We start from the raw sequence: 16,499 nt of genomic DNA, 5'->3' as shown, positions 1-16,499 counted from the left end.
TATATTGTTCACTTACTGTCAGAAAACCTGTGATCAACAACAGATCAAGTGTGTTAAAATGTGATTTGACCTGATTCCAGAAAAACAATATGATTTTTTAAAAAAAAAAATAGAAATCTCCTTAATTTCAAATTTTTATTATAAAAGTACCTTCATGACTGTTGCATTAAGTGTATTTTTTCATAGAAGCTTAAGACCCATGAGCAAATATGGATAGAAACCAGGACATCATAATCCCAGACCCAAAACAGTTTAACCGTACGTGGTAAAAGCCATTGAAGAGTACAGATCTTAGGTAGATGACTAAGAATTAAAAAATTTCCACTCAGCTTTATTCAGCTGTTTCATTTTTCAATAGTTTTAACTGATAATTTTACCCTCTTTCAAAAGTTAATGTATTTCTGGTAGTACATAGGATTTAGCCTGTGATGAGGTCTCAAGTTACAAAATGCCTGGGCTACTTTTTTAGAACAAAGGCATAGAAAACTAGAAAAAGGCCTGCTTATGAGGCCTAGTATTACTTCTCTTTGTTTTACACAAGTGTACGTAGAGCCGAAATGGAGAGTCCCAATGTAACTGTCGTAATACCTTCAGGACTGTTCCACAAGTAGTTCCAGTTGCAGTCGCCCACAAAAGGTTTCTGCAATCCTGAAGAAAATCAGGGTATCCAAGTATTCAGAACCCGCATGAAACCATCTCACTCCACTGGTGTAAGAAATCTGAAAGGGAAAAGGCAGAAACTGACAATAAGTATCTGGTGAAGATTGTAACTCATGCGTGTCCTTGTCGAGCCTTCCTGTAACTGAATACAGGCAAATACCGCGAACGGACTTTCTGATGGTGAAGATTGGAGTCACTGTCTTGTCGTTTATTTCTTCCTTGTTTCTTGATACGATGTTTTATGGTGTAGGCTGTTTAGTGCAATTATTTTAAAAGAATAGACTAAGGTCGGGCAAAATGTTCTATCGAAAAGCGCTAGAGAGAACTCGCCAGCACTTGCAACCACGCGATTCAGACGACCAAACATCAACCTTGCGCTATCCTCAGCAGAACTACAGAATCACCTCGCCATCATCAACAGGACTACACAAACCAGCTTGAGCTGACATCAGGAATGAGCGTTCATAAAAGAGTAATTATTCGTTGACATCTCCAGAAGAAATAAAATGCACTGACTTAGGTTAGAGACATGAAAAGAATAAGTGCACCTGTAAAATACAAAAACAAACTGTTAATGCTAAAGGTTGCTTGTCTTAATAAAGCCTCAGCTGCTAGGACACAGTTACTCGTGAATACTCCTCTATCATTAAACATATCCTAGTTTCTAGTACTGAAAACATTCGAAATACTATTGATAACTATTACCCGTACTCTATCAATTAATATACTCCATTTTATAAGGGAAAACACATCGTACTTTATTGTTGATTACACCCCATTTTCTATCACTGAATAAACCCCATACCATATCGCTATCTCTGAATTCGCACCCCTATACATGACATTCTATATAACAAAATACACAAACCCTGTAGCTGAACACCCCAACCTGTATAACTGAATACACGACACCCTTTAAGAATATACCTTTCACTCTGTCAGTGACTACACCCTACCCTATCCACGAGGAAGAATGCCTAAAAGGAGGACGTGAACATGGCGACCAGTGACACGATTATAGTACCCGTGTGCTGGAGTAGTCTCCCCTCCAACCTAATGTGAGGGCTGATGTCGGGGAAGTGTGACGACCATGTCTCAAATAACAGAGCCTTGGTATCACGATATGTCAGAGAGAGGCCATCTGTGCAAAACTCGATCTGTACCCCGGGATTGCAGACGGTAACACCTGGGCCCGAAGTGACTGAGTTAACGACTCATTTCTGTGACGTCAGCGTGTGTCAACCTGTGCTGTTTTCACTGAGTAACACGTTGACTGAGTGGCAAAACAACCGTCAGTATAATATTTTCACTGAGTTTGCATGAATGGACGGAATGCTCTATTTCACGAGTAGGATTTAGAGACTGCATCTCACTATCATCTATGTGAGAGGGTTGGGAGAATTAAGTCAGAGGGGAGAGAAGTTTTTCTGTCAAACGTGCGGTCTCAAGTAACAAAACGTTACCTGCATACTGTTATATCCAGGGTTGTCCATGGGACATATTTTTCTATCCCGTCCCATCCCGTCCCATGGCAATTTATGCCTGTCCCATCCCGTCCCATCCCACGGGATGTTTCCCATGGGATTCCCATGATTAACAATCCTATGGACAACACTGAAAACCACTTTTCGGCTTTTGTTCTATAATTCCTGCTACTTCACATACAATAGATGATTCAGAGGAAAGATTTAAATTCTTGATGAATGAAATAACAGTCAATTTATTTTTTGCAATATATCCCATCCCATCCCATGGACGTTTCCATGGGATTCCCATTCCTATGGACAACACTGGTTATATCTTCTCTCTCAATGCTCACTTTAGATTGAACGTATATACATGTATTTATTTACCCGTGTATTTATTTACACACATATCAGTCGTATTGTCTGCTTTACGGCTCGACACGTCTTCAGTCTACACTGTCCAATCTCTGACCCTTGTGTACCGGCTTCCCGCCCTGTGTATATTTCTACCCAGACAGGGTCAAGGTCCTCTGTCTAGACTATCTATTAATAGCTATTTCCCTAGGATACGACATCTCACCTTCTGTTTACAAATTTGTGTTACTAACTTTTACTGACAGAAATTTCTACTTATATTATCTGCCCTAAATTGGTTCCCTCTTCTGATTCTATAACAATTTAGCCTACTATCAAACAGTACATGAATGTCTTAAGTACTTGAAAGATTAAATTTCACTGGGTCTTCTCTCCACTTTTTACTCCTAAACTAAGTGTTACACATTAATAACAAAAGAGTCTTAAGGTGAACTGCATCTCTACTAAAACCGTTGCCACTGACTGGAAGACATCAGCTGTGTATACAAGATCACAGAGATTATACCCGACACCTCATTATATAATTACTGTTGTGCGTGAAAGTGAACGAGCGGGTGAAAGGAGTGGGTAGTAGAAAAGAAAATCGTGACAATGTACAACACCATATGTAACAGAGGAGAAGACTAACACAAGATAATAACATATAACAGTTCTTTCTACTTCGACATCATCGTCATCGCTGTCACCATCCTCATTGTCGACGTCATCTACTTTTTCGTCCTCAGTTAAATATTTTTACGCTTCAGCTTCAAAGTATATTTTGTTTCCATTGAAGTGTTATCAGGACGCTGACGTCTGGTGTCATACACAGTTGATACTCACGTGGCATAGATAATCACTGACGTTGACTACCATGTGACATGTGACGAAAGTCTCAAACAATGCGATGTGTATCGTTCTTTTTTTTTTGCTCGACACTTCTCCACCTTCCCAGCATCCATTGCACACATGACAGTCTACATCCTCGCAACTGTTTCACACGGTTAGCACAGATGGGAGAGAGTGTGATATTCATTGTCTGGATCATCACCTTGGCATCTCACGGTGAGGATTACTGTGTGATCAGAAGTGTTAGCTAATAAAGATGTGTTGCTAAAAACAATTTTTTCCAACTTCTTTTTCATCTTTTTGTTCTCGTGTCGAAGTACCACTTCAGTACCGGCTATATCATTCCTTTCTTCCTTATAATAATTCATATCTTACAAATTGTTATTTTTCTGTAAGCACCGGAAATGATTTTATCCCTAATATAAACTGGTGTAGTTTTCACTAACACTTACACAAATTCCAAGAAGTTTGCAATCTGATTTTTTAACAATCCTGTGGTATTTTGATCAGGTGGACATGCGGCCATACGAGTTACCCCAAGTAACATTGACTTAGATGACGGACCTCCATACCACGTTCAAATTACCTGTGGAATACCTAGCGGCTCGGATGTCACAGCTATGGAGTTTATACGAATTTCACGCAACACAACATCGCAACCATTGGTAGAACAGGGCCTGGCATTTGCATATTTCTTGAGCAGGAAGAGACCAGGGCAGGCAACCTTGGTTCCGCCACGTTCCGGTGGTCTTGCAGCAAACACAGGAATCGTTTCTGGAGGTTTAACTCAGAAGTCTATCACACTGACACTGCTGGAAACCAGCTGTGAGGATGCCGGAATATACCACTGTTATGTTTCCTACCAGCTTGGTCCCTTCGACAACCCCGATGTAATCATACTCAATGATTACAAAACTTTGACAGTCACAGGTAAGGTATTGCCACTTAATCGTTCTTCTATTTTTATTTTAGGAATAATAATTGAGGAAAAGCTACATTTTAAAGTGTTTAGTGTTCCTTATATATTCTAAGTCTAAACCTAATTAACATCATGGACCAAATGTTTCAGTAATAAACTAATGTAAAATATTCCAACTCTTAATTAATTAATAAAGGTTAATTGTGATTTATGGTAAGACAAAAAAAGGACGGTTACCAAAGTCACTCGCTTAGTTTTTATCTTTGAATGCCTTTATTCAGGTGGACTTCCAGAAATAATACTGGATCCCCACAACCTCTGCATCTACAAATCAGTAGTTGGTAGTATGGAAATTTCTTGTGGACTTCCTAGGGGCACCGATGTCACGGCTGTGGATCTGATACGTGTTTCGCGATACACAACCTCACAACCAGGTGTGGAGCAGGGTCTGGCCCTTGCTCATCAGTCAGGTGCCGGCCACGCAGTGTTGGTTCCTCACGACAGAGGAGGTCTGGCAGCGGACACAGCATCCGTGTCTGGCAGCGTTGCTGGACGGTCAGTGACACTAACACTGCTACAGGCGGGGTGTCACGATGAGGGTGTCTACCGCTGCTACATTTCTTACCAAACCGGCTCTTACAACAACCCACGAAAAGTGATCAAAGATACTTATCGAACTGTATCTCTAACGGGTAAGTCGTGACTTATAGGTAATACCCTGTCTTTCGAGCTTGTTGGTAACGTCTTTATATAACATTTCTACTTTTTTGTTAGGAAAATATAAATTTAAATGACATTTTGAAATAACAGCTTATTTAACAAGATTGTACAAGGATTTGATGGTGTTTAGACAATTTATTTAAGTGTATTTTTATTTTAAGTTTTAGCTGCATGTAGGAATCAGTTCTAGTTTCATTTTGCAAATCACATCATTAGAGGCCCAACATCAAAATGCAAAGTGTATTCAGTATCATATCGTGAAACAGATACAATTTCAGCTCCTGTAACAGGTAATTGTTGGTATGGTCCACCAGGTCACTTTCCCATGCCACAGTCAATAAAGTCTTCTCCTTGTGAACCTGTGACCCAACGGACGCTGAATATTCGTATTGTCTCGTCTCAGTCGTCAGACACATGGTGGCATCACTAGCTCGTCTCCTCCGTGTTTGGGACTCTGGTGAGTTGTGAGATGGGTGATGGGGAGAGTAGGGACGGGTACAAAGTGACTGTGAAGCCAGTGCTGACTATATTATGGAAGCATGTCAAAAAGGTATAATGAATTCTAAGAATATATAGATATATTATATAAGAATAATATAAGAATTCTAAGGGATTACTTTTGAAACTTAACATAAACATTTGTTTGAATCCTTACAAAAATAATAAAAATCCAAATTGAAAAAATCACGTAGATTACAAAGGATACACACGAAGACGACCATAGAAAGATCTTGAAATAAAAAGTGTACATGAACTTTTGAATTTGCTTTGTGTGTGTGTGTGTGTGCGCGCGTATGTTACACCTGCGATGTTCAGCAGGGATGACATTATTAGAAGAAAAGGAAAGAAAACACAAATTTATTCACAAAAGTGGCATATCACATATTATCTGTTGGCACTGCACAAACACTCATACAGTATAAACTTTACAGCACATATAATTAAAAACAAACTATTCAATACCATCACACTCCCACAATTTACAAGGTAGAAACGTAACCTAAGGCACGTAGAGACGTAGTTTAACGCTGAGGCCAGTGACGAGAGACACAACACACTGTGACATGTCAGAGTTTGAAAGAGTAGAGACGAGGGCCAAAGACTTTAAATGTAATGAAGAAGTCGCTGAAGAAAGTCACTTGTGCGCATCCTGTTTGAGCGTCCGTGTGACTGGATACCTCACCCACCTGACATTTCATCTCACATTGCCGAGGCCGCAAACGGATTTTGTGATGATGGTGGGAGGGGAAGGGGTAACTCTATCGTCGTTCTTGGAACTCTCTTTCTTTCATTATTTCGTTACTTCCTTGTCTCTTATGGTGATATTTTAGGGCGGATAACAGCTAGTGAAGTCAGCATTTTCCTAGAAATTATTATAACAAAGAACTCGCCAGCACTTGCAATACACGTTTACAAACATTGCCTTCTACTCAACTTGCCTTCACACATAACTATCGCGGTCACCCCCAGCGTCCCCGGGTGAACGATCGCACCCACTCAGCCACCCCGATCACACTTTTACTCGCTCAGCCAGAGCCAGGGCACAACTTTCTTATGAAACCAGTGATGAGTATAGACCACAACATAGACGCAAGGAACAGTGCAAACAGAAAATTCGTTCACGCATTAAAATTATAAATATATTATATGCATATACATATCAACAAAAGAAAAAAATAAAGAACTGCCTCACGCCCAGCTAAGATATATTTAACAACCTAAATGGAAAAGGTGATTTAGCATGACTAATCACAACCCCTGCACACTGTGGTGTAGCTCTGAAGGAGCGACTAGGGATCGAGTTGCTCACTGACACCTTCAAGCTAAGCTCACGTTAGAGCAAGAGAGTAAGTTTATTTGTACTCAGTTCTTTAGTTTCCTTCGCACGCTGTGGCATTCCTCAGTGGTGCTGCGTAGTACCAACCGCACTGTCCCCATACGCGTGTACAGCCGCCACACAAAGAAGACCCTACGTCGGTCCCAAGCCCAAGCAGCCCATTGGCTGGCAGGACCAGGGTCTGGCACCATTCGGAACGTGCGGTAGACGACGATTGTTACAAAAGGGTAAAAGCTGTACAACATTGGGAGGGAAGGTGTTGCCCAGTTCCAGAATCAAGAGATCCTCGTAGATCCTCCGAGCAGACTATCTGTGACGACAGGTGCCGAGAGTATCGCGAGGGATCATGACCTCGGGGGTCGCGAGACGGATAGCGTTACAAAAGGTCAGAGGTCTCCTGATTACACGCTTTTACCTTCCGTGCGTTTACACCTAAAGACAGGCAGCAGAGCGCGAGATAACACTGTAAATACAAAAATAATGGCTTACATGTGATAATCACCTTTCACTATCATCAGGAATGAACATGTATAAGAGGTATGGTAGTCAGGTACATCTTCACATGAAATATAGTACGCTGACCTTAGGTTAGTGACTGACTTACAAAACAGATTTTTAATAAACACATAAACACGATTTTGCTATTTTTAACAACTGTCTCAAGGCTGTGCAGTTCGTGGTTCGTGCGGTCGCCAGTTCGAGGATTTACCTTGGACGTAAAAAGCCTCCATAAATCGAAACAGTAAATAAAATAAATACATAATCCTCAAGGACAGTCTGCTGTTCCTACTGTTATTTACTGTTCAAGTCAAGGAACGTAAGTCTGGCGGACATTTACCACACTTTTTCAGCATTCTCTCCCCTTCATGTGATGTTAAAAAGCACGTTGGTAATAGAAATAATAATAATAATAATATATATGTTAAGGCAATAATTGATGGACAAGAAGACAAGATAGAGACTGCATGTTAAGATACTGTAACTTGCAGCACATGAAGGCTGTTGCAGTTACAGAATTTTATCACAGAAATGTCTTTATCTTTATCAGCATTAAACGAAGTCCATGTCTAAGATACACCCAGGAACTGGTACTATAATGTCACAGGCAGCCTGCCCTTTGACAAACGAAAACAGACAAGTATGCTACAACTCTTCTTTATTAGTTTGTTGATTCCATTTTCCTTGATTTCAGGCTACACATGATAATCGTCACTCATATAAAGTACAATTAGTTCACATCAGGGTTTGTACAATGCTAACAATATGGTGGTAATAAAATATAGAACGATCCATTCAGCTGTTGCATGATGGGCTGCATTTCCTTCTGAAAAATAAACATGTAATAGTTTTGTCTCATTCTTTTAACTTTTTAAACTAAAAATATATCTAAGTTTATTATTACATCTACAGATGATCGACAATGTACGTGGTATGACTTACCCATATTTACCTACAAAAATTTGCAAATCTGCTTTCTAGTGTTGTCATAGCTCTAAATAGCATAGAAAATATATATGTATATATAATTTCACGTACGTATAATAACAAATACACCACAATTAACACGTTCACAATCCTACAAAAATAGGAACATAAACAAACATAGAAAAACATGCGCCATAAATAGTTCAATTCAAGTACATTATATATAATTACCAGAAGTGGTTTTAAAGCTTGTCGCATTCTCACCTGTAAAAGTTAAATAAACAAATTAAAGCAAAATTCATACACAAATATAAGGAAAATATGTTACAGTTTCTTCTATTTCCAATTAAATTTCTTCTATTTCCTTGTCTGTCTTCATAAGTTTGTATCTCATGACTTAAAGACTGTATAAAACATGTTTTTACCCGGTAAATGAACTATTCCAACGGTGAGGGTAGCTTCAGCTGCGTGTGATTTCCTTCGCACTATGCACCTGTATGATCTTTGTGAGTCTTCAACGGTCAGGACGCGTGTCAGTCTGCTGACCTGCCGGGTGTAGCAGGTACCCGACACACTATACGGAGGCCACACGTCAGTGATGTCGCTGTCATTTTTGTACTCTATCCAGGTGTTACTCAGGTAATCTCGATATTCCCAAAACCACTGCCAGGTTTTCTTTAAAAAAATCAGAAAACAAAAAAGTAAGCTTTCATTCACTAGACCACGATTTCGTATTGTGCGTGTGACTGCGTGAGTACAACGCTTCTGTGATCAGATGGAAGGGAGAAAGAAAGAGGAATGGGGAAAAGAGCTTGGACGTGTTTGTATTTTTAAATACTGTAAAAAGAGGACTATTTAACACCTCATTTATTATATTACATTTTCTCCTGCCTCGTATGAGCCGACTCCACCATCACAAGAAAGTATCACAGTAGAGTCGACGAGGTAGCTTTCTGATCTTGGGTCAGAAGTAGCTGTTACATTTCCTGGGAAACCTGTCAGATATCAAAATCATTAGAAAGTTTTATACTGAATGAGAGAGCGTCAAATGTAAAATCTATATAGATATATACTAATAATGCTTATTTTATTTATTTTAAATTTATATCCATACTGATGTTATCGACGATGTTGTGTGGATGCTAATTTTGATCTTGACGCTGATACTATAAAACCATTATACTGCTGTATATGATCTCGGAATATTATTTATATAAAAAAAAGAATATCGAGATAAAGAAGACACGACAAAATGAATTTTTTTATAAAAACAAGGATGAACGAATGAATTAAAGATAAGACAGACCAAATAAATGAAACAAAGAGTAAAGGATTGAATAAAACATACTTGTGACTGTCAAGTTATAATCTGTTTCCATGCCCTCGGTGACACACCGGTATGACCCAGCATCTGTGCAGTCAGCTTGTAGTAGAGTCACAACAATACGACCTGTTATTCTAGCATCATCAGGGAAGTCGTTAGCCCTCACAATGTGAGCAGACGACAGGTCCCACCCTAGTGTAGGTGGCGACGGTAAGCGTCTGATTGCCACAGAGCTTTGTAAGGAGGCGGGTACACCACCCGTGAGTTCACACGATACTTCAGCAGACACGGGTGCAAGGCCTTCGGCCCAAAACACATTGTCTGGAACAATCTGCATCTGAAGACTTCCATCTGTATAGAAGTGAAAATACTTTATTTGTTGAGATGTAATCTGAGTAACATATTTCAATTTATGCTACCAGGATATCCTTATTCCTACACTCTATACCAGGGTATGGAATAATTGCCAACCCACAATGCAAGGTATACTTCTTAATGCACATCCACAAAACAATCACAGGAAATAATAGACAAAAATACTTGTGAATTCTCAATAAAAAAGAAATAGTCATTTATTATTTTCCGTATACTTGGCAATAAGACATTTTAACAGCCCTTACTTGTGATGGTCTTAATGGGTTGAGTGAAATCATACCATGATGAGTCAGAATCTAGGAAAAACAATTTCAAAAGTGTTAAAACATCGCCTCTAGTGTGAGCAATGGCACAAGGAAGTCCTCCCTCTCTAACTTTCTCTCTCCCACACAGATACACTCACCTTAGCTAAGAGGGATAATGGTTGATTGATCTACTGACTGACCGACTAGTTAAACAAAATAAACTTACTTATAACGAAGTCACAGTCAACCGTGGAACCGCCATCTGGTGACAAATACCCTAGACAACAGTGTAACACAATATTATGCATCAGGGAAATGGATTCTCATTCGTCTAATTTTTGAGCATTTCATTCTCAAGAAAGAGTTGTTTACAGAAGTCCATTTTTCACTATCGAACATCTATCAGAGAGCAGTCTATATAATCGAAATCTTAGAAGTGTCAACCTTTTAACCCTTCTGTAGACAGATCGCCGTTTTCACGTGACTCCGAGAGAAGCAAAGAGAACATACAATAAGTAGCTTGAATTACAACATGGTTACACCTCTTTGCTACTAGTAGTTGGGTTTGGGGTCAAAGAGCATTGGTCACCAATGAGATACTAGTGGACGCGACAAACAAAACATCCTTAGTCGTCATCCTATTCTAATGTTGCCATGAGTAGAACCTTTCACTGCTATTTCCTCTTTTTTTTTACACTCACGTCTTTGTCCCTCTGTGCAAACCGTAGCCTCACACTGAAAACCCTAATATATTTACAATATATTTGTTACCTCAATTGTTATTTCATCTTTATTGAATCACTAAAACAGTGTCATTGTAGAGGATACAACAATCTTTACTTTTTGATAATCAATTGTGAAATATTTCTTTTCTTTGATTCAAATGTTCATACTTCAGAGTAATTCTACCAATCTTCAAAAAGATTTTTAAAAATCCAGAAATGTACATAGAGCTAAAAAAGCTGTAAACACGGCATGTAAATAAAGGAAAATAAAAAAAATACCGGCTTGGACTGTCAAATTCTGGTCAAACTGTGTGGTTACTGGAGCTGTGATGTTGTTGTAGGCCACAATGACACAATGGTAGAGACCAGCATCGTGACAAGAAGCTTGAGGCAGAAACACCTGCAGCATCCCTGACATCGCTGGTGTGTGATGTGTCTGGTCACCAGTCAGACCCAACTGTATGGACGCCAGAAACTTCTCGACAGTTGGCTGAGAGAACAAGTATCGAGCTATTCGAATATTAACTTGCGTCGCAGTATCTATACCCTTCGGCACTCCACAGGAAATTTGAACAGGTAGAGTAGGTCGCTGGTCATTTAAAAGTAGATCACTGGGGACAAGTTGCAGTTGAGCAAGTCCACCTGAATGAAGAGTTGCAACATTATTACACGGTGCTAAGTGTTAGTTACTGAAAACAGTGCACATCATTACAGGTTAATGACACATTTGTCTTGCTTATCTCCAGAATCAAACTATCCATTGAACATTTTGCTAGAACAACATATTAACAAACGGAAACAAAATTTGTTGTAAGTAATGTCACGTGACATTATAATAATTCACATATTAGCCTATAGAAATGATCAAACATTAGGTGACAAAGACATGGAACAGAATGTCTTCGTGCACCTGAAATTTCTTTCAGTGTAATGAGGTAGTAATTAACGAGCAACAACCACACAGTCGTAGTAAGGTCCAGACATAATCCAAGTAAGACTTGTATAAAGAAGTTTGTCAAACTCAACTTCTGCTGCAGACAACAATTCCCACTGAAGACTTACATCTAACAGTTTACTCACTGTGAGATATGCACGAAATAATAACACTTTACTTACTGTGAAAAATAACCGACACAATTAGAATAAAAGAAAATCCCATGGTTCTTAGCAAAACGAGAGCAGCAACGAGAGCTTTCACAGTGGTGGTGTTGAGACTGCTTGATGTTATGTGCTTACACCTGCCGTGGGACAGACAAATGAAAGCGGATGGAAAAAATGCTCACTACAAACATTAATGTAAATATACAGGAAGGTCATGAATAGCTAAAACTGACTGAACTAACTGAACTTCATTTCAAAATAGCAGCACCTCAAAGTGAAGACAATAAATTCTTTCAGTAAAGGGTAAACAAGTCTCTTCGCGTTAAAACCGAGGGCAACAAAGAAAGGTATTTGTTCGCAGGTAACAAGAACAGAAGGGGGCATTTCCCTTGATCCAGGGAAATAGCGTGTGCGGACGTTTTGCCGACGGACGTTTCTCCGCCGGACGTTTCGGAGCCGGACGTTTTGTCGACTGGACGTTTCGCCGCTGGACGTTTCGGAGTCGGACGTTTTGCCGACTGGCTTTTCGCCGCCGGACGTTTCGCCGCATTATGTCAGAGAGAGAGAGAGCTTACTTACTTCTCAAAGAATGAAAGTAACTACTAGATTACACAATAATTCTTTATTTCAAACAAATTTTACACACAGACTTCACAGACAGTTCACTTTGATTGTCACAGATTATGCGCAACAGCTTTGAGAAAAAACATTGATACAATGGCGAGAGAAATGTGTGAGCTAACGGTTCACATGAGGAGGGATAGTGAGAGAGAGTTCACTGATACATTGATACAATGGCGAGAGAAATGTGTGAGCTAAGGGGCGTCCCACACTTGACTTCGGCTAAAGGTCTCGCGTGAAATGCCGAAATGAAGTGCCCCGCGTCGAAACGTCCGGCGGCGAAAAGCCGGTGGGCAAAACGTCCGACTCCGAAACGTCCAGCGGCGAAACGTCCGGTCGACAAAACGTCCGGCTCCGAAACGTCCGGCGGCGAAACGTCCGTCGGCGAAAAGTCCGTGTACCGGAAATAGTAGGTTAGGATACTGAGCTTTACTCAATTATTCGAAAAGAATGAGTCAAAATATACCTTTAAAGCACTTGTATTAGGTAAAGATACGTGTCACAAATTAACAGATGGAAAAACGACTTTGTAAAGCCTGAATTTAGGACAGTTTGTGTGCTTCAAAAGAATTCTACTTTCACACAGACGCGTGAGGTGACACGGTGGCACGGTATTAAACGGTTTACTTCTGACTATTCAAGTTCCACAATTAACTTTTTGTTATTCTCTCACCCTCAACACCACAGGCGACGGGTGGCTTGCAGGGCTTAGACTGTAATAAAAGAGCCACAGCACCTCCCTCTGTAACAGTAATCTACCTACTAACTCTCACACTCACTCTAACCCTGATAACTGTGCCATAAGTTTCAAACAAGACCTGACATTTAACATCTTTGAAAAAGTGCATTGCTACATTTGACAATTAATAAGTTAGAAGAAGCAAGTCGCTGTTCTACCCCTACAGTCTATATTTTTCTGGTAGAAAATATCACCCGAAGCAGAAAGTGCGACTTGACCGGGTACATACAGTCAGCCACCTACTGGCTGCTACCTGTGGTCTCCAGCCATGACCTCTCCTCATTTCGGTTTGTAGAGGATAGTGAGCGACCACACACCCGGGCCATTGTTTATTTCGTGATTTGTTAACAAAGATGTAACTAAGATTATTTTCGATTTAAACAAACAGTTTTTTCAGCTTATTGCTTTTATTTGTTTTGTTGTTTTTTGTGTCCCTTTTATTTGCATTTCGTGTTCTTTTCCCTGTTGTATTGGTGACTTTCTCTCCTCTGGTCTCGTCTTTTTTTTAATAAATTGTTTTGAGAGACTGCCTGAAATAAGTCTATGCTATTTTCCGATTAAACTGCAACAATGTGAGTGTTTAGCCTGGTTATACTACTGTTTACGTTGACTGTCAATATAACAAAAATTATTTGACTTGACCGACTATGTTTTTAAAAATCACTTCCACTGGAAGTGTGTATATGTGAACTGATGATTAACATTGAGAGACTAACCATAATTAATTTAGATATGCTCAAAACAATTATATGTTTTAAATAATATTGTGAAGCAAAATAATTGTTTACTTTACCTCGTCGGGTGAAGTTCAGAGAGTAACTGGCTGGTGTGCTGGTGATATTCTAAAACTCAGTGTGTCAAGAGAAAGGACCTAGTGATGGATGCTATGCCTGAGAAAAAACTTGTCTTGTCGCCAATAGTGAGTCCGTTGATCCTGTCACTTAGCTTTATCTTCTTGGACAGACTAACTTGAATGATCTTAGTTGAGATTAGAGCACATCATCTGTAAGAAACACTTTGCAGCTTCTGAGTTGTCCGACACTGTTGCAAAAGAACGGAATTCTTTAAAGTTTATGTTTCACACACTGATTGAAAGCATCCTTTGTTTTTCAATATTATTGTTTGTATAAGAGTGCCGCAGAAGAAGCACGCACTTGAAAGTCAGCATCTAGGACCTCTCTCATGTTCAGCCCTCTGTGAGAACCAAACACTTAAACATAACCTCCCGCCGTGTTCAGAACCCGACAGGTCTTTGAACTTTTGCTCTCCAGTCAACACTGTATGGCGAGAGGGACAAACAGGTTCCTCCACACCTACTCTTCTAAAGCTACAGTTAATTATAGATACATGATGTCACACACACACACACACACACACACAGACACACACAGACACACTCTCCGAGGGGACTTCTCTCATCCAGTTGTGTCTGTGTGTGTGTGACTATCTTGAAAGTGTATCTTGTGGGGATGCGGGTAGCATATCAAGTTTACTCACCTAACATGGACAATAAACGTTATCTATCATCAAAATATTTCTCTGTAACGTTGATGATCTCCTAGGATTTACTTTAATGCCATTCTCTACTCATTCTAAATAATAAATATCAAATCACAGAGCTTCGTTCACATTCCCTTCCATTCTTCACAATCCTTCACACCTTCCCACCTCCCTAGAAACTATTTTTTTAACAATGTGGCCTTTCTTTAAGGTAGCTACTGCTGGTATTAAGGAGCCGTTAAGTGTATTCTTAGGAGGTGCGGACCACTATGGGCTTTCTTTGTTTGCAATGCGATACTTTCTAAGCAGAAGGCAATAAAAGTGCCGGCAATAAATGTGCAGACTACCTGCTAGACATCACATACAAAAACTGTTCACCGAGCATTCGCACTTCGTTCACATAGGTGCGGTCGAAACAAGAATAAAGACATGGTTTTAAAATCTGTTTTTATTAACCATTAACATAACAAGACACGTGCCACAATAGAATGAAGTTTCAGTGAGCATGCACACTGCGATTTCGCTTTTACATAGCGAACAGGTGAAACATTTAATTATCTAACCCTGTGATGCGTAAACGCACTGCTAATATAAAAGTCAGGTATTTTTTGTCAGGCTTCACAGAAGGAAATACTTCAGTCATCCATTGGGGAGAAACACGGACCTTTCATCCCAGTCGAGATCCTCTCAAGGTGTATGAATGCATTCAATATGTATTCGGTGAAGTTGCTCGTATGGTTTCACCTGGGAATGAACCCGAACTCGACATTACTGTCCACGGGGTGCTGGGAGTGAAAGATAATGTAACTTGAAACACAGATTATCCAGTAGCACGGGTAGCTGAAGTCTTTTGTGAGGGTGGAACTGGGGTGGATGTCTGGGTGTGTGGTTTCAAATTTATGTAAACATGCACTGTTTGTCCGATCCTTACCAAATAAAAATGAGATATTTCCTTCGTCTCTATAAAGACTGCTGGCTATGTTTGGTTTGTGTTCGCCTTAATATATTATTTAAGATACAGAGAATCAAAAACGAGGTACGTTGCGATTTTTTAGGTTGATCTTTTATTAGAAAAAATGAGTCGAGACTTATGATGTGCGGATTACATACACGTCAGTGCTCAAATATATATGCAAATATTAATAACTGGCCTAAGAAACATATATTTCAATATTAATAATATTTTGATCAAAAATTAATTAAAGTGAACGATGACTATCTTTCCAGCTGCTCTTGTCATCTATCCGCTTTTGCCTTAACACGGAGTAGAAATGCCTAAAACACTTTTATGTCCAACTAAAACAGGCTAGACTAGTGATGCCCAACCTTTTTCGGCCTGCGGGCCATATTCATTTCGGACAGCCGTGTCGCGGGCCACTTCACCGCAAAAATACAAAAAAGAAAAAAAAAATAGAGCAGATACCATTTTTAATTAGAAACAAGTTGTACTTACCATTAATTATGTAGTAATTAGTGGGATATTTGAAGTTGTTTTCCCGAAACCAACTTCTGAATGTCCGGCTGCATCGTAGAGACACCAAGTCGGAGCACTGAATCGAAATGTTCGTCCATCGAAAAAAAGATTGGGAAACGCCCCTACGTAGGGATAAATACTTCTTCTTCCCTTTTTTCGTTTTTT

At 39.6% G+C, this 16,499-nt stretch overlaps 3 protein-coding genes across 5 annotated transcripts in view; 1 reads left to right on the top strand and 2 right to left on the bottom strand.

The window, feature by feature from the left end:
• LOC112567946 (deleted in malignant brain tumors 1 protein-like) overlaps positions 1–1,151 on the bottom strand; it is a 67,734-nt gene extending 66,583 nt beyond the window's left edge. The window contains exon 1 of the mRNA XM_025244874.1: positions 589–1,151. The gene's annotated coding sequence lies outside the window, so the exon portion shown is untranslated. The remainder of the gene's footprint in view (positions 1–588) is intronic.
• Positions 1,152–1,750: 599 nt separating this feature from the next.
• LOC112568223 lies at positions 1,751–5,712 on the top strand. Of its 2 annotated transcripts, XM_025245415.1 has the most exons (5): positions 1,751–1,951; positions 3,436–3,545; positions 3,840–4,259; positions 4,530–4,940; positions 5,283–5,712. In XM_025245415.1, the coding sequence occupies exons 2-5, from the start codon at positions 3,494–3,496 to the stop codon at positions 5,396–5,398; spliced, it is 999 nt and encodes a 332-aa protein (XP_025101200.1). In that variant the 5' UTR covers positions 1,751–1,951; positions 3,436–3,493; the 3' UTR covers positions 5,399–5,712. The 2 variants fall into 2 exon arrangements, with proteins under 2 accessions (XP_025101200.1, XP_025101199.1); XM_025245414.1 differs by lacking the exon at positions 1,751–1,951 and having other exon boundaries at positions 2,985–3,545.
• Positions 5,713–6,352: 640 nt separating this feature from the next.
• On the bottom strand, positions 6,353–14,712 carry LOC112569562. Of its 2 annotated transcripts, XM_025247372.1 has the most exons (10): positions 14,154–14,712; positions 12,016–12,137; positions 11,179–11,541; positions 10,401–10,451; positions 10,175–10,225; positions 9,579–9,905; positions 9,110–9,225; positions 8,656–8,905; positions 8,462–8,494; positions 6,353–8,129 (listed from the first exon to the last, which is right to left on the bottom strand). In XM_025247372.1, the coding sequence occupies exons 2-10, from the start codon at positions 12,056–12,058 to the stop codon at positions 8,044–8,046; spliced, it is 1,320 nt and encodes a 439-aa protein (XP_025103157.1). In that variant the 5' UTR covers positions 12,059–12,137; positions 14,154–14,712; the 3' UTR covers positions 6,353–8,043. The 2 variants fall into 2 exon arrangements, with proteins under 2 accessions (XP_025103157.1, XP_025103158.1); XM_025247373.1 differs by lacking the exon at positions 8,462–8,494.
• Between the last annotated feature and the right edge of the window lie 1,787 nt (positions 14,713–16,499).

Source organism: Pomacea canaliculata, linkage group LG7 (genome assembly GCF_003073045.1).
Source record: "Pomacea canaliculata isolate SZHN2017 linkage group LG7, ASM307304v1, whole genome shotgun sequence".
NCBI classification, from domain to species: Eukaryota; Metazoa; Mollusca; class Gastropoda; order Architaenioglossa; family Ampullariidae; genus Pomacea; species Pomacea canaliculata.
Note: the sequence above shows the minus strand (reverse complement) of the source record. Positions and strands in the feature narration are given on the sequence as shown.